At 48.6% G+C, this 18,412-nt stretch overlaps 1 protein-coding gene across 2 annotated transcripts; it reads left to right on the top strand.

Annotated features, from left to right (window-relative positions):
• Positions 1-6,900: 6,900 nt before the first annotated feature.
• Positions 6,901-18,175, top strand: twz (BTB/POZ domain-containing protein twz). 2 transcript variants are annotated; one of them, XM_015185045.2, is made up of 5 exons: positions 6,901-7,273; positions 7,552-7,614; positions 16,025-16,132; positions 16,255-16,754; positions 16,872-18,175. In XM_015185045.2, exons 3-5 carry the CDS (start codon positions 16,038-16,040, stop codon positions 17,303-17,305), a joined length of 1,029 nt encoding a protein of 342 aa, XP_015040531.1. In that variant the 5' UTR covers positions 6,901-7,273; positions 7,552-7,614; positions 16,025-16,037; the 3' UTR covers positions 17,306-18,175. The 2 variants fall into 2 exon arrangements, with proteins under 2 accessions (XP_015040531.1, XP_001361709.2); XM_001361672.4 differs by having other exon boundaries at positions 6,910-6,990.
• Positions 18,176-18,412: the final 237 nt, after the last annotated feature.

Genomic DNA, 18,412 nt, shown 5'->3' with positions numbered 1-18,412 from the left:
ATACACACGGACGCCGAGAGACACAGACAGGCGGCACACCTACTTATGGCCTGAACTTTAATGCAACATGCCACAACACTTGCCGCAAGAGACTTTCAACAGACTTTGTAAGTGAATTAAATTGTTTTCACTGAGCAGACGACAGCGGGGAGCGGATTCAGGGGAATAGGATGGGATCAACTGTAGGTCACAGTTTACATAAATACTTTCTTTAATATATAGATTTTAGTGTTTTTGTATGAAAAATCCGAATCTGCTGATTGGTGTGAGGAATGAATGAAGGAATGAATGAAGACATGAGTCAGATGGGTCATCAGGAAAAGTTCAGACACCACCATTAAGCGGCTTGCTCATCGACACAGATATAGATGTAGATTCATCATTTCAAAGGACATCTTTCGAAATAGTTCACAGTACTGAGGCATATGGCTTGCCGGGGTAAGCTAGTTATATTTATATAAATAAGATTCAACTCCCATTGGAACATAAATTTTAAAGTTCAAGGAATAATATCCCAAAAGCCCATACATACTAAATGTATAAACGATTCAGGATAACTTGCGTATCTTTGGTTATTTGCTAAACAGAATTGCCCAAAAGCGATAATTATTTACTACGAGTATATTTCTGGCCTTAACCTCTTCGTTTCCTCAAAAGTGAAAAGTTGGCTACAAAATGAAGGCAGAGTCAGAGACAGAGACAGAGGCAGCTGGTCGAATGTCTCTATTAGCCATGGCCATAAGTTATTTGGTTGTTTGGCTTGATTAATGTTCACCTGGTCGTGTTCAAGTAAGCCATATACTAAGCCGAGGAGAGCCACACCGAGTGAGAGGAGTGGTGGGGAGGGGAGGGGAGGGGAATGGTGCTAGCCATTCGGACCTGGTTTTGTGGTTTGTCAGTGGCAGCTTGGTTTGCGCTTTACCCTTTTCCATTGCCGGATGGCCAGAGGCGATTTCTTCTCAGTGATCTAATCTTGTTATTGCCCTGGTCCCCAGCTCCATCTCCATCTCCATCTTCAACTACAGCTCCAGCTCCAATACGATTATATGTGTGTATACAAGTGATTTAGCTGATGTGCCAATTCAATTATTTCTACCTACATAAATACGATTTTTCTGCCTGTCGTGTAATGTACGTAAGCACATCTACACATACATATAAACCGATAAATGCCACGTTCATGCGAGTTCGAGTGCGAATACACTCCTATATACATATGGCATATAAAATAGTGAATGTAATTTTATTCACATGTCTGGCCGCAGGCCAATCCGCTTTGCCCCCGGCCCACAAATTGCAGAGCAGCAACAAAAGCAACAGCAATAGCAGCGGCAGCGGCAGCGGCAACGGCAGCGGCAACGGCAATCGCAACAGCAACCCCGGAACAACGGCGCACCTCTCGTCGTGCCCGTATCTGGTATCTGCTGGATACTCAGGGTACGTATCGGTCCTCTGTCTCCGTCTCCGTCTCTGTCTTCGGCAGCAACAATATATATGTACAATATATCTGCTATATTATATGCATGGGCAAGGGGCAGGAGCAGGGGCATAGCCAGAGGTGAGGCAGCGGCAGCGGCAGCGGCAGAGAGCTGAAATCCATCATTGGCGCATGGCCGCAGGTCACATTTGGGTTGAAATATTATAATTACAAGCGGACGCCCCAGGGCAAGGCGAAAGAAGAGGAGAGGTGAGCGGAGCGGAGCGCAGCGGTGTCGTCGTCGTATCCGCTCGCGTGGTCTGACGATCCATGGTGCATTAAGCAGTAGGTAAGGCAGTACCTGTGCAGCCACCCTCCTCCCACTCATTGGTTTGCGCACAAGTCTGCAAATCAGCCACACTCAGAGGCCGTTCTCCTGCAGTGCCCTACCTTCTATGGGATATACCTTGCGACAAGCTAAGCCCGGTTTGGTAAATGGGCTAACCACCAATGCGAGAGAGGGAGAACACAAGAGTGAAGGAGGGGAGGAGGAGAGGATATGGATACTTAGTTGCTGGTGCTGTTCGTCGTCGTTGTTGTTGCGGTTGTGTTTATGTTGCGGCTGATAACATCCTGGGGCACCACGGACTCGCAGCATGCTGCATCCAACATGTTGGACAGACCCCACATACAAACTGTTTATACCCCACAAACACATTTCGTCTTTGCTCCACGGTGGAGCACTTCTGTTCGAGAGTGTTTGAGCGTGTGCTTTGTGGCTGTGTGTGTTTGTATCTTTGTATCTGCATCAGTGTTTGTGTTACGGTTGGAACAACGTATAACGGGACAGGTGAATAGCAGTTGATTTTTAGTTTTTGGCTTTTGTTGTTGCCAGAAACTTGTTGCACGGAGCGGGGGGCGATGGACTGAGGGAGGGAAGACACGTGTTTGCACAAGTGTTGAGTCAAATTAGGGTCTGAAATGGCGACAGGGGCGGCGGTAGTGCATTGCAACAACTGTTGCCACAGCTGGAGCCGGATTGATATAATTTAAAAGCAACACCAAAAAGCCTTCCCTATAATTACGATCTTGCCACAGAATCACAGTTTTTGTCCCCAAAATGTGTGTCCAGCAGCTGGTGCCAGGTGACAACCGGACCACGCAGATGCAGGGGCGGGACATGCCTCCACGAGACCCTCATTATATGCGAACGGCAAAGGCCGCCAGCCACTCGAGCCCGAGCCCGAGCCCGAGCCCAAGCCCCCAACTTATTTTTAACTTCCACATTTTTTGTCCCTCTGCTGCTGTTGCTGCTGCCTCTGCCTCTGCAGTGCCTGGGGCATTCTTGGTTGCATGTTCAAGCAATCCTTTTCCGTTCTTGCAGCCATCTCTCTTTGGCTCACCCCTTCCACCCTTCGAAACCTGGAAATAAAGAACTGGTCCCCGCTCTCTCACTCTCTCCCACTCTTTCAGTATGTTGCCCTCCCCTTCTGGTCCACTCTCCCATTCATAACTCGCGGCTATATCTTCTTTTTGCGCTATATTCCCCTCATTCTGCTTGTCTTTGGATATCAACTGTCAGTTTTCGAGCTAAAAGCGCCAACGGGCTAGTTTGTAAATCATTAAAATTATGCACACACACACACACACACATACTGAACACTCACACAATTATCACTCATGTGTGTGTGTGTGTGTGTGTGTGTGTGTGTGTGTCAGAGTCAGAGAAGTTAGCCAACTGCATAGGAATGAATCATTATGCAGTTAATGACAAGTGTCACGCATTGCTAATGACAAAAGGATGTCGGCAATCGACTCCTGGCTCCATCACCCGGACCCACCCAGATGATAAGTGTCCACAATTAAAATTGATGCTTCAAACCGTTGCAAACATCAAACTCTCCCAAGAGAGCTTTCACCAAAGGGAGGGGGAAATATAATGCCATAGGAGTCCCCAAAGGAGAGCAACATCTCTGAATGGCTTGTAAGACTTGTAAGATATACCCAAACAGAGGATCACATCACTTGTAAGAATTAAGCTCGTTACAAGGAGTGTTATCGCTTTAAGGAATATCCCAAATACTTGTCGAAGGGAACGCCCACGAACCTGACCTCGCTGAATCGTTTAATTCCTCCAGAGATGTGTGATTTGATCAGACCCGTGCTTATCGCTGGAACTGCAATTTCGATGTCTTGGGCTCACAGCATTCCCTCTGTCTCCGCTTTGGGCAGAGCTATACAAATAAATATCGTTATGGGGCACTGGCTGCAAAATGATTACCATTCAAATGTTAATGTAAATGTTGTGGCCCATATGGACGAGTGGCTGGATGGATGGATGAATTGAAGCTTGATATGGGGCCTCTGCCCCGCTGCTGCTGCAGTTCGGTCGTGCGTTAAAAATTTAACGCGAATTTCAGGCCGCGGCGGCAAAAATGGCATCATTAAGTAAAAGCCCCGCGGCCAGACATTGTGAATTTTATGAGCCTTTTCATCCACACTACATATACTCGTGCATACACACGTACACATATTTGTGTTGTTGTTTGCTGTTGCTTTTGCTGCTATGGGTGTTGCTGTTATTGCTGGTGGTGTTCGCCAAGTATCGTTAATAATACAAAAAATAAAAAAATATATACAATATACATATATGTATGTATATATATTTATACCCCTTAACTCTGTGCAAAAACCAGGGTATATTGCATTCGTGTAAATAATTGCAAAGGCAGGGCGGAAATTCCTTCGGATAGTATTGCCAGATAGCTGGATGTTAGAGAACTATAAGATCTGGGGAAGAAGGACCCACTGGAGACCAGTGGTAGCCACATTTGCAACCAGAATAAGGAAGAAAACAAGTCGCTGGTTAGTATGAAAATGTTCACCTTTAGCTTTCCTCATTGTCACAGAGTTCACTAGCTGCTAGCAGTAAAAGGGATATCCCGTAGTCGAACTATTGACTTAAGAAACTTTTTACTTGTTTAAAAAACACATAGCTTCCCTCTGATGAGCGGTATCTATGCGGTTCGTGTGAGCGATGTTCTGTGTGCACAGCCAAACACATTCATATTAATAATAGTAATAATAAAAAGTCACAATAATGATGCTGATGATGTTCTGATGTTGTCGAGGAGAGTGGGTGTAGGCTGGGGCACGGGGCACGGGGCCGATATTCCCAGCATATGCGTTGGCATTTAAATGTTTGTTTGCAGATACTCCGGCCTCCTCATACCCCCCTGCATATTGATTAACACGCAAATGCACAAGTCATGAATAAATATGCAACTGTATGGCATATACGGACGGTTGATGGGTTACTTTAAAAAAGCCATCAACAAATTATTACAAACCGCAGTGGGATATGAAATGTCGCCGTTGATTTCTGCACTCTTTCGCTGATCCCCGAGCATACGTATAATCATGTCATACACACACACACATACCCATGCATATGTACGTACATACATACATATGTGCATAATGGAGTCCTGCAGATGCAGCAGCTTTGCTCTGCTCCCATCCCCCCTTCGCAGAGACCCGCTCTTTCTCTGTGACCCCCTCGGGCGATCCAAACAATAAAGCATAAAGCGCGCCGCACACATTTTGTCGAATTATTTTGTTGGCAGTCCGCTCGCGGCTAACTGCAGCAAATTGGCTTGAAATATTGGTATTGCCATATGTATGAGACGTATGTACATACATACATACATACATCAGTCTTTATGTGTGAGTGACCGTATACATGCCTGTCTGTGTGTGTGTGGGTATGTGCGGGGGAGCTGAGTGAGTGTATGCGTGAGCTTGTGATTAAAAAAATATTTAAAATGGCAAAAACCCAAAGCGACATCAAAATAAAAAGGAGACCCATGCCCATGCCCATGCCATACGACAACTCCACTCTCGCCCCCACCCACGAGCTCACGCTTGAAACAATAAAAGACCCGCCCCCCTACCTTCACCCCCTCGTCCCTCAACCCTCCAGCCAGGCTGAATGAGTGAAATGAGCGATAAAATTGCAACAATTTCCACTCGTCGTGGGCTGAAGTCGCTGATAAAATATGAAAAATTGAAATGTCAGTGGGCACGGGAGATGGATATGGCAGCGTGAGGGACGAACTAACGGGAGTCTGCCCCAGAGGGGATTGCCGCGTGTCACGCGACCATCTCTGGGATGGATCACGAGCGCGAGCGATGCAGCAGCTGTCACGGCAGCGGTGGGCAAATAGTGGAATATTATGACGGAGCGGTGCATATACTACGAAATGAATGTGACCCGGGGAGATGCAACCAAACAATTGCCAATGAAAAATGATGCGACAGTGCTGCAAGAGTGGGCTGAGTGGGGGGAGGGGGTAGCAGGAAGACGAGTGGGTGGTCCATGGGCGTTGTGGGGATGTGGGTACATTTATAGGTGGGTCTTTGGGCAAGAGTTTGCACTCATTTCAATTACAGGCTGCCTAACTGCAGGCCTCGGAGTACTCCCACTACCCCGCTCATTGTCCAACGCTCTCTCTCGCTCTCTCGCTCTCTCCCTCTGTTTCTCTCTCTACCCTGCCTGTCTCTACTTCTCCCTCCTTGCTCTCTGGCTGTGTTTTGAAACATGGCCTGGGGCATATTTATCACAAGTTTTTCTTTGCATTGCCGGGGGGCAACAAAATATTTCAGCTGCCTCCGTCCTCGTCGTCGCAGTCGTCGCTCGTTTTGTGCCCCCGGGCGCCGTTGGCTGTTGCCCCGTTCTTCGTGCCGGTGCCGGTGCTGCTGGTGCTGCTTCTTCTGCTTCAAAGTCTCTGGAGCTGATGCCGCACAAAGTTTCATTTCGTTTGGCCGGCGGCCCCAGCGTTCTATGCTTTGTCATTAACAGAAGCACACACTCGCACTCACACCCATACACAGGCAAAAGTACATAGAAAGAGTGTCACACAGACACAAACAAACACGCATCAGGCTTTGATATTTACAATTATTGGAAATGGGTATATATGTAGGTGCATTGTACATATATCATCCATCCATGCATCCATCAGATGTGTCCCTGCCTCATGCATTGTCCTCCCACTCACATAGACACGCGCACAATCGCACTCGATTTTAATCCATTCAACGATTTGTAAGCCAGGCCAATTGTTCTATTTACAGTTACCATGTTAATTGCCACATCGGCTTATGTTGCAGGCCACAACAGCGAGAACAGTGGCAGCACTTAAACCGGAAATAGACTATTAAACGTTCGCACGCAGCACTCACACTCACACACACAAACACACACTCACGCAGACATAGTGGAAACATTCTCTCTCTCTCTCTCTCGCTCGCTCTCCCTCAAGGTCGTCTCTTTGCTAAACGAACACCGTAGAGAAGACGCCACAGAACTCCACCCGCACGGGGCGGCGGGGCGCAACTCGAACTCGAACTCAAACTCGAGCTCGAACGCAACCCGGTCGAGCCGAGCAGCAACCGGCCTTGCCGCTCCGAAACTCGTGAACATGAATCAAACATGTTTGGGCCGCGGAACAGCAAAGATAGAATTTGTTTCTGAATTCAGAAAATAACGAACAGCCGCGAATGCAAGTAAGGTAAAGCGCTCGAAAATAGGAAACACCAGCGGCTACATTCAAACGGTTTCGCGTTCGCCCCAAGCGGAAACGGAAGTAAACATTTAAGCGAGAGATAGCGTGTGGCAGTGTGTTTGCGGCTTCGCGCGCTTATTTGATACATATATCATCAACGTTTATTCAGAAGCCAGAGACGAGACCAGCACGATCTACAGATCCATATTGGAGGCCAAAATCTATTGTCTGCGCGCGCGTTGTAATAAAAAATAGTTAAAGTGCATTTCCTAAATATACCGACTTTTTTGTGAGTTCCATATATCATAAACATCTGTCTGTTCAATATCTATCAATAACCCCAGATGATGATCACGAACGTTATAATTTTCATTGGTTCTAGACATTATTAGAAAGCATTTAATTTAATTAATTATTATGTGAAAGAAGAAAGAGAATGCTTTCTTGTTTGGATGTTTCTTTGGAGATCCTCTAGTGCCATGCGAAAGATCACTCTTACTCTTAACAGTTCCTAACATTCCTAACATGTCACTTATACATCTCTTTCGATTTCTCTCCCCCGCACAGGACTCCGTTTGTTGCATTGGATCAACGATCACCGTTGACGGTGGATTCCTCCTGCCCCAAACGGTGAGCAAAAACCCTTCATCCGCTGCCAACAAAATCCCAGACCGCCTCGAAGCTGCTGGCCAATAAATTAGTTTAAAAAAGATTCTGTAATAAACGAATTTTTGACACACAACAACCGCAACAACAGCGTCTACAGTCCAAGTTGCATGCTACCAGACCTGTTCCCTTGCCCTACCCCGGTGTTGCCCCTGCTGTTGTTCGTTTGGTTTTGGCCAAAAATGCCGGAGGCAGCTGATTTTCGTCTCTCCCACATGCCAAGTCAGAAATTGTGCGCCATAAACGAAGACTGTTTTAAAAAAAAAATTATGCGCCTCAAGTGCTCTCTGTGCCCGCACCAAAGGAGAAATAAACAAAAGTAAGAAGAGAAGAGGAGTGGAGTGGAGTGGAGTGGAGAGGGGAGGGTCTCCGAGGGAGAGGGGCGAAAAAATCATACCCAATCCCCCGGAGGCGCTTTTGGGCAACCTTAGCCCGCGGCTGAGTTATGTGTGCAGACGAGAACGAGTCGCATTATTTTTCCTACCTTAAAGGCTATAAAATACGATGGTGCTGTGGCAGATGGAGGTAGGGGATGGAGCAGGGAATGGGAACGGGGGATGGGGGGGATGGAGCTGAGGCAGCTGTGACCGGTTGGTCGGTTGTATTGTGGCTGGTCGAAAACTAAGCGGCCAAAAGATGACCCCCGGGGCAGAGTACATACAGCACAGCAAATTTTTGTTTAGCAAGGGAATCGACGGTCCTCCGTCCTTCCGTCTGTCCGTCCATTGAGCCGGAGCCAAGTCATGAGGCAAAGTTCAAAGCGAGAGAGCTGCATTCTGCGGAATCGTATTCAAATAGCGAAGCCGACAGAAGGGGGAGGAGCAAGGAGCGACCTTCGCTTGTCTTCCCTCTCGCTCACACTATCTCTCTTTCTCTCTCAGCGGCTGTGTCTCGTGCCTCGTGTGGAAGCAACTGGTTTTTGGTTTTGGTTTTGGTTTCATCTTGTGCTCGTTTCCCTTTGCTTTTTGCATGCCTGCCACAAAAAGTGCCCTCGACATGTGCGAGAGGCGGAGTCGCAGTCAAAGTCTCGTTTGTTTGTCTGTTTGCTTGCTTGGCTGTGCCACAATTCGCGGCAGGCAAGGCCTCTTCCTCCTGCTTTTCCTTCTCTTCCCGCCAATTGTCGGGCAGAGCCGGGTGCCTCCTGCTCCACTGCGGCTTCAGCAGCTAATTTGTTTTCATTCTGCGGATTCAGGCTTCAGCTACTTGGATTCGCGTTTACATGGTCTATACCTGCCACCGCTACTGCTACTGTTCCTGCCACTGCCTCTTTGTGCCTCCCCGATGCTGCCTCTGCTTCTTCTCCGGTGGCAAAGTGATTTCCATTACGTGCCAATAGTCAAAGGCTACGACTGCGACTGCGACTGCGGCTGTGGCTGGATTTGAATGGCTGCCTGTCCGTCGAAGGTCTGCGCTACAGCAGGAGCACAAAAGCTTTTAACACGCTGTGTGTTAATTAAGCTGCAATTCGGCATCATTACCAGCATCAACATAGCGCAGCAATTTGCCACTCAGCAGAATGCAACTCTTCAATGTGGAGCCACGACTATCGATTGTCCTGTTAATGGAGATGGTTGATGTGTTAATTGATCTCCTTGAGAACTTCTGATAGTGTTCCAATCAGTGTACGTAGGTCAGGGGAACACTAAGATTAACAATTTAATTCCATTTAAAGTTATGTTATTTTTTCGCTAGTCAATGCCTGAAATATTCGTAGCTACTCCCTTGATTGATTCGTTGTTAATTGCTAGTTTCCTAAATCTGTATTAATACATCTAATCACTCTACAGATCACTCTTCATGTAGCGGAGTGTAAAATGAACTTCAATCATCTGCTTCCACTAATACTTCCTTTACCCTGAATCCCACATGTAATCACCTCCTATTCGCAGTTCGTGCATGCCCTTGGAGTACCCTCTTGTGTACCCGAATTCTATGGGTGCTGCACCTGCCGTCGCTGCCATTGAAAACGGCAAGTGCATATTGTTTTGGTTGCTTTTGTGTTGCATCTGCATCTGGCGCTGTGGCTGCGGCTGCGGCTGCGGCTACTGGCTTCGATATGCGGTACTCAAATTGCACCAATTAGGCCTGCCTCTGCCTCTGCCTTTGCCACTGCCAGTTGCAGGACTCGAGAGGATATCTGAATGGTTTCGGACTCGAATGGCTGCATCATTGTTTGAGCTCTGTTCAAGCGGAAATTTGGCTGGTAATTATTATGTACACTTGATTAAGTATCACAGGCAATCACTGGGACTGCAGCTCCATTGCTCCCCCTCTGTTTCATCTCCCCCCTCCTCTCCTGCTACTGCTGCAATAACCATTTCATCCATCACATAGCACAACGCTGCGTATGCGCAATGTTTGCTTTTACGGAAATTTTGCAACGTTTTCCCTGCGTTATCCTTTGCGCTTTTGACTTACAATTCAATTTTCGAATTTAGCAGAAATAAAAACATGATATCTCAAGGTGGAGGTACATATACACACTCCTATGCCCGTCACCCGTCAGATACATATGCACACTCGTATAGTATTATACGCTCCTCTGAATATATTTATGTTTTCCTTGTCATCCTCGTCGTCGTCGTGCTGCTGCTGTTGTTCTTGCTGCTAGTACAATTTTTCCACTCTGTGCCCTGTGCCATGTGGCATGTGGCATGTGCCGGGAGTCGTCTGCCAGCTAGCGAGTTGCCTGAGTAATGTTTGCTCTGCATATGTAGAGCCCCCTCCTCATCCATCTGGCCCTGCTGATGCTGATGCTGAGTGAGCCATATGCAGCGCAATCGTCGTTTTTATTTAATATTTTCTAATAAATTTTTCAAAGTTTATTTTTGAAAGCCTTGCAGCGTTTTAATATCTGCTGCTTCAGTGTATGCCGGGACTCCAGTTACTCACTCACTCAACTTTTCCCCAGACTTCGTTTCTACTCACACAAACACACACACTCGCACACAAACACATATCTCCCTTATATATATTTCGCATATATTTGTACAATTTGCCATGGCCCACACATTCAGCAACTTTGGCTAACAATTTTCGTAGCAGCGGCAGCGGCAGCAACAGTGCAAGGCACAGGGCACAGGGCGCAGGGCGCAGCGTGGACTGATTTCCCATATGCCGCAGTTCCAGCTAAAGCTTCAGAACAGCTCCATCTCCTCCAGTTTCAGCTCCAACTCCTGCCTCAGTTCCTGCACCCTTTGGGCGAAAGACGTCGACTTCGACGACGACGAGGGCGCAGAAGTTGTGTGTATGTGTGTGTGTGTGTGGCAACGGGCACTGCAGCCCGTCTAGAGGCGGGAGATGACTCCTAGTTCTGGCTTTTTGTGTTTTACTTTGGCTCTGGCCAACTTTTTCATTTGCCTGCTCATCAGCGTTTTGATTTTTGGTTTTGGCCAACTGCGAGGCGAAAGTCAGTCATGTCGGAGGGGAAGCATTCCCATCGCTGGAGGCATTGGTTTCATCTCAACCTGCCCCAGGGTCATTTTGCCGATTTTTCGCCTCACGCTCAGCCGCTTGCTCACTCTCTCTTCTTTACTGTGTGTTTGTGTGTGTGTGTTAACTTTATGTTTATCTTGGTTATGTACACAAAACGCTCCTCATTCCCTTATCTCTGGCTCTCTCTCGCCCCCCCTCTGGTTCTCCCTGGAGTCGTAAGTTTTGGTTCTTTTACGCCCCATGAATAATTCTTTGCCTAATTGGCACTCCCTTCCCCCCACAGCAACCTTCTGCTTTAGCCTCGTCCCGCAAACATAATCTTCCTCGTGCTGCAACTGATGCTGCTGCAAGTGTTGCAGTTTGATAAATCTTCTCATAGAGCACACACACGCACAAGCTGTGCCTCGGAGAAGGGTTCTCAATGTTTTCATATTAACTTTCGAGGTGGAATCCACTGCTGCAGCAACAACGCAGCGCTGCTGACGCTAACGCAGACACAGCCGTCGACTGAGTCGCACAGCTTGTGCCGCAAGCGTTTTAAAATTGAGATAAGATTTTGCCTCGAAAACTTTCGTTTTGCTTTTTTTTATTTTTCTATATATATTTTTTGTTCTCCTCTCGAGAGGAGCAATGCCTGGGGAGCATTGGGGCTGTGAGACCGAGAAGAACTTTGGGTATGATATCTTTAAATGCAGGCAGAGCAGCCGCACAGACACATGGACACATGTGGCAGGGGTTTCGAGTCTGTGTGAGAGAGGGTAGCCAAAGCCAGGAACGGACACGACTAGACTTACCTACCAATCGCAAAAGTTCTGCCCTTCCTATCCCAAAGCTGGAGTTCGAACGGAGCGGGAGTTGCGAGGAGTATCCTTGACGCTGTGGTTACTGCCTGTATTCCTGCACTTGTTGTTGTTTTTACTCCTCCTGCTGCTCGGCTTCTCCTCTCGTTGCCCTTAGCGTTGCAAGGATAAATGAATGAGGAGGCTCCCACACATGCATGGACTCGCATGTAAAAGCCAGCAAAGCCCTAGAGGACACCGACGGACCAGCGGAGGAGCGAAGAGCGGAAGGCGGACAAGCGGGATGAAAACCCCAAGTTTCAATCCCAAACACCAAGCACCTTACTCGGCTACAGTGGAGCCCCAGCACAGGCGGCCAAATGAGGCACAGCCCGAGTGGCGGCCATTGATTGGAATTCCCCCGCATCGAGCTACATAGACGGGACTTGCCTGTAGTACGACGCCTTGGGAGGAGCAGGAGCTGTAGCAGCAGCAGCAGCAGCAGGACCTCGGCTTGGCTTGCTTTCCTTGCTTGGTTTCGTTCCGTATCCATCCATGATTTCCGCACTAATTCCAAACGATCGCCGGGGGCCTAGTCAGCTTTTGCCCTTTTTCGCTTCCTCTCGCTCTGCCTCAGTTGCCACACGGCTACTTCTCTCTCTCTCTCTAATTCTTGGTCCCTCTCTCTTGCTGCCTCTTGCAACCGGGACACTCACGCTGTCTGGTCTGGCCTTTGTGTGCGGAAGGTTGGCTGGCCGCAGGACATTTTCTAGGGTTACATAGTCAGCGTCACAGTCGCAGTCGTCAACGTCTGATGCGACCTCATCCTCTCTCTGCCTAGGTGTGTGTTGCTACCTTCATCTGTGTGTGTGTGTATATGTGGGTATCACTACCTTTATCTGTGTTTGTGAGTGGGGTGCATTTTAGCTCATTTCTTGGCTTTTGTTTTCGCTTTTGTCCTGGTTTTGGGAGGGACTTTGTTCTGGCGATGACGACGCAGCCCTGGACCACAAGTCGTGGTCGTATTCGTGTCGTTTGGGGAATTGCCTGGGCAGGACCATGTCCTCCCCCCAGCAGGATTCACCATCGAGCATCGAGCATTGAGCATTGAGCATGTGCCAACGGCCACTTTTGTCCATAATTCCTTTTTCGAAAATGTTTCGCCTCGGGGCCAAGGCCAGGTCGAAGCATCAGCCGGAGAAGAGGAGCCGAAGAGCTGGGGCAACCTGATATTCGGCCTGAAAGCCGCCTCAATCGGAACAATGCCAAACTAATAAGCTCAGTCGGCGTGGCACTGCCACTGCCACTGCCACCTCCAGCCTCTAGTATCCGTGTGTCGTCTTCTGTGGCTGATGCATGTGGAAATGGACGGAGGATAACCAGAAGATGAAGATATTCCCAGGAATATGCAATGCCAAGAGTCATGAGTTAATGGCATTGCCATTAAAACCAGACCAGAGACGGATTCCGAGGCAGATCTTCAGGTTCGGAAAGATGTCAAATGATGGCCACAGAAAGCCCGTCCTCCCGGGGGGGGGGGGGGGGGGGGGGGGGGGGGAAAGTTGGCTGACAAATATGGCAACGGCAGAGGCAACTCTTCAGAATTCATCTTGGCCCCGAGATGGGGGCGTGACTCACGCAAACACTAGGGCTCACGACTGCTAGTGGCGCCTGCGATGCCTCACGCGCTCATCTCTCAGTCTCGACTCGGCTACGGCAGCGACTCCGGCTCAAGTGTAACCAAAGGCGCTGCGAATAACTCTGCCAACTCCGCCCCTTTGCAGCCCCAGTCCTCCAACCCCTCTACCTTGCCGCATGGGCCTGCCTCAGCATCTGTGCTCTGTTCATCCTGCTGCTAGACGGCATAGAAAAGATACCGCCGGGGGCGATAATGGACTAGAATAGGATGCAAACTGCAGTGCTTGTCTTATATACAATACCGTTAGGCTCTGGGTGTCCACAGGTCCATGTGTGTGGGTGTGTGTGTGTGTGCCACACACTACATGTGAGTGTGTGTATGTCGTTGTTGTTCCACCTGCTCAAGTGGGCCGCAAAGCAATTGAAATTGAATTGTTTGTGTGTGTGACAAGAGGCCAGGCCAGGCAATGGCATTGCATATTTTGTGGCTGCAACTGCTGCTGCAGCTGCTGGAGCAGGGCAGGTTGTTGGGGCAGGAATATTTACGCTGATGGGGCAGGGGCCGAGACTGGGGCACCCATTAAGCCATTTTGCCATAAACGAATATCCAATGTTTGATTGAACGCATTACTCACGCTTTATAATTGCTATAAATTAATAAAACCCAAGTTTATTTCTGTGGATTTTCTCCCCTCTGCTTCCCATAAAACCCCTCCCGCACCGCTGCCTTGCAGTTGTAGTGGGGTTTCCATGTGAATGCCTTGCAGACATTTATTTTGTACAATTTTTTGCGGGTTTGCTTTTGGTTTTTATTTGCAGTAACCCCACTATTTATTCTCCTCTCCTCTGGCTCTCTCTCTCTATCTCTCTCTCTGTGAAAGAGTCCCATTCGTGTTTTACCATCGGTACCGCACCTGCCGTCCCCCTCGCATACCCATTCGCATTTGAATGTTCATGTAGTTAAAGTTAATCAAATCGTAATTACCCAACCCCCGCTCCAACCCTAGCCCGAGCCACAGAAACAGCCACAGCCCCAGATCCAGTCGGAGAGCCGTGGGGCTTCAAACATTTAAAAAAAAGCCAACTTGCTTGGGATAGATGCCAGATGAAGCGAAGATAGAACAGGGCGAAGATCGGATGCTCTTCGGCAGAGAATGAATGGGCAAAGGGGAGCATGTATTTTATAGATGTACTTCTTTATTGGTAAGGGAATATTTCTGTTAGCTTTTCCATTTATAGAATTTCCGCAACTCCATAGAATACGCAACTCTTGTCTGTTTCTTTCCATAACCTGTCGCCAAATAAACAAGAAAACTGTGGTAACCCGTTCAATATTTTTTAGTTAGTACTTGCATTCGAAAGCGGAGTGAGCATCGCTATATCCGTCCATCAGTCTGGGGCTCGGCTAATGTGCAAAAAACATGAGCACATTCGTCATGCGACGAGTGCCCCGTCGGATTCAGTTTTATTAATTTATGTCTCTTTCTCTGGAGAGTCGGGAAACTGAAACTGATCCCGATAGAACTGATGATGATGATGTGATGTGGAGGCAGCTGCACGAGTAAGGTTAGCCATATGCATAGATACAGATACACTCTAAAGGCCACTTGGTAATTGTTGTTGACTTCGTTTAGGTGGGGGTGGGGCAGCAGGAAGGCAGCCGCAACATTGGGTATACGTCGAGTGGCACGCATTCAACTGACACATCATAATTAGTGTGCCCATGCCACGGTCCCACATGGCCTCTACTGTACTGTACCTCCCCTCACCGCCCCCTCACCCACATCCATAACGATGCACCAAACAATGTGATTTTCGTGTGAAAATCGACTCGCAACACTTGCGGCTAACTGACGGCAGCGGCAGCGGCAGCGACAGCGACAGCAGGGGCAGCAAACACAGCATCCACGGCCAAAGCCATGCATTCGATGGCCGTTAACATTAACTGCATCCCTGAGCCCCGCCTCCACCACCGATGGCGGTGCGGCGATTTTGTCTTGTCCACGACCGAAGCTGCGGAGAGTCGATCCCCTGAGGGGGATCTCTGTTTGCCCCAATGGAAACGCAATGTAAAACCAAATATTCCCACACAATCGGCCCAAGACTATGGGCCATATGAAATATATATCCAAACTTGACTTGGCCCCAAACCCCTCGCTCTCTCTCTCTTTTGTCTGTCTGTCTGTTTGTCCCTGCCCTGTCTCTATCTCTCTATCTCTCTCTCTCTCTCTCTCTCTCTGTCTCTCACTGTGTGTGAACCTTTATGGGGGAATGGAACTGGCCCTGTGGATGGCTGTTTAGCTGCAAGCGATGCTGCATTTTCGTTGTCACGTTTGCTGTCCTTCAACGTTGTTGGCGTCCAGTCTTGTGGGGGGATAAATTGGTTCTCATGATTAGTTTTACTGTGTGAGTGGGTGTGTGTGTGTGTGTGTGTGTGTGTGTGTGTGGAGGAGGGTCTAATCCGTCTAGTATGCTAATCGATCTATTGGCTAATCTCTTGATGGATAATTAACTAATTGCAGGAAAAAATGCGATATGGATCGAGAGCGCGAAAGAGATGTCAAGGCCCTGGAGCCACGCGACTTGTCTTCCACGGGCCGCATTTACGCCAGAAGCGACATTAAAATCAGGTGAGCCCTTGCATATTGATGAGCGTTGCGAATGTGATGAATACACAGCACAGACCCCACATTCCCCCAAAAGCCCCTTGGTCAAAACTCATTGTTAATTCGTAAATTCGTCTTGCCCGCAGCGCTTCGCCCACCGTCTCGCCAACGATCTCAAACTCCTCTTCGCCCACACCGACGCCGCCTGCCAGTTCCTCAGTTACGCCGCTGGGGCTGCCCGGGGCGGCGGCGGCTGCTGCCGCCGTGGCAGCTGCTGCAGCCGGAGGCGCCGGCTCGGCGGGGGCCAGTTCCTATATGCACGGAAACCACAAGCCCATCACCGGCATACCCTGCGTGGCGGCCGCCTCCCGCTACACGGCTCCCGTACACATCGACGTGGGCGGGACCATCTACACCAGCTCCCTGGAGACGCTCACCAAGTATCCAGAGTCAAAACTGGCCAAGCTCTTCAATGGCCAAATCCCGATTGTGCTGGACTCGCTGAAGCAGCACTACTTCATAGATCGCGACGGTGGCATGTTCCGTCACATTCTGAACTTTATGAGAAACTCAAGACTTCTGGTTGCCGAGGACTTTCCCGATCTGGAGCTGCTACTAGAGGAGGCCCGCTACTACGAAGTGGAGCGTAAGTACTCATACCCGACCATCGTTGTCTCCTCCTACGTTTATAGGGAGCTAATTTGCGTTTTTCCCCTCTTACTCGCTGTCTCTTCCTCTGTCTGGATGATGCTGGCGCCTGCAGCGATGATTAAGCAGCTGGAGAGCATGCGCAAGGATCGTGTACGCAATGGGAACTATTTGGTGGCGCCACCCACTCCACCAGCACGCCACATTAAGACAAGCCCGCGGACCAGCGCGTCGCCGGACTGCAATTACGAGGTCGTGGCTCTGCACATCTCGCCGGACCTGGGCGAGCGCATAATGCTGTCGGCGGAACGGGCTCTGCTCGACGAACTCTTCCCGGAGGCCAGCCAGGCGACACAGTCGAGTCGCAGCGGCGTCTCCTGGAACCAGGGCGACTGGGGGCAAATCATCCGCTTCCCCCTGAATGGCTATTGCAAGCTGAACTCAGTCCAGGTGCTGACGCGACTCCTCAACGCAGGCTTCACCGTCGAGGCCAGTGTCGGGGGGCAGCAGTTCTCCGAGTATCTGCTGGCGCGGCGCGTTCCAATGTGATAGGCTGACGCTCCTGCTCTTGCCCCCACTTCATTTGCAGATTCAGCCTCATCTGCTTCTGTCTCTGGTGCGGGTTCCAGCAGCAGTCTCGGCCAAGTCTCTCTGCGGCGTGGGCGTGTAATCCATGTACGAACTAGGCACTAATTGCTGCTCCAGGGGCAGGTGGCGTTGGGCGGGTAATCGTAAGGAGAGCGTATTGCTGCTCTTGCTTGATGAGCAGTTTGTCTTTTATGCTTAGATCCTATGCTGAGGATGCGAGATTTGAATCCAAATGTTATTTAATGTTTATCAATTAAGTTTGCTGGGCCATGCCCACGCTCACACACTCATGCAAGGGCCCGCCCAAGCCCACACACACAAACACACACACATACAGGCACTCATGAGTTTCGTATTCTTTAGGATTTAGAGCCAAGAGCCAGCACTGATTTTGTTTTTTAGGATTGCGTTTAAGTCGAATATTGTTTTCTCTAAGTACCGCCTACAACTAAAACCAACTTGAGTTATTTAATTGACTAATATTAGCCAGACAACCCACAAAGATTGTCCTAATGTAGTACACAACCCCACACAGCCACATCCACACCAACCCTCACATCCACATGAACACAACCTATCGTAAATTAACATTAACGTAACCGTAATTGATGTAATTGAACTTTTATGAAAGTAAACTATGGATAACTTTTTCAATATATACGAACCGACGTCTAAATAGTCTACACCAATTATAATACGAATCCAATTACATGCAGATACTATATATACATATATATGCAGCAAACTACCGTTTGTGACCACGCCCCCTCAATAGCAGATCCACTCAGAATGTCTCATTGAATATTTAAATAAAGCAAAACAGAAATTCAAGCTTTGTGTTCATGCTTTGGCGGAATATTTGTGACGTCCATTTAAATTCAAATGAAAGCGCGCTCTCGTGCATACCACAGTGTGACCATACCGCAAAAGGAAACGTCGTGTACAATTTCGTTCTAAAAAATATACTAGCATACCCTTGGGCTGCAGGCCAAATGTGTTGCTTCGACAATACCTGCCTACTTTTGGGCTGGTTTGAATTGGTTTGATGAAAAGTAGGCTATGAAATTA

The sequence above is a fragment of the Drosophila pseudoobscura genome, chromosome 3 (genome assembly GCF_009870125.1).
Source record: "Drosophila pseudoobscura strain MV-25-SWS-2005 chromosome 3, UCI_Dpse_MV25, whole genome shotgun sequence".
NCBI classification, from domain to species: Eukaryota; Metazoa; Arthropoda; class Insecta; order Diptera; family Drosophilidae; genus Drosophila; species Drosophila pseudoobscura.
This window is presented reverse-complemented; position numbering and strand designations above follow the sequence as displayed.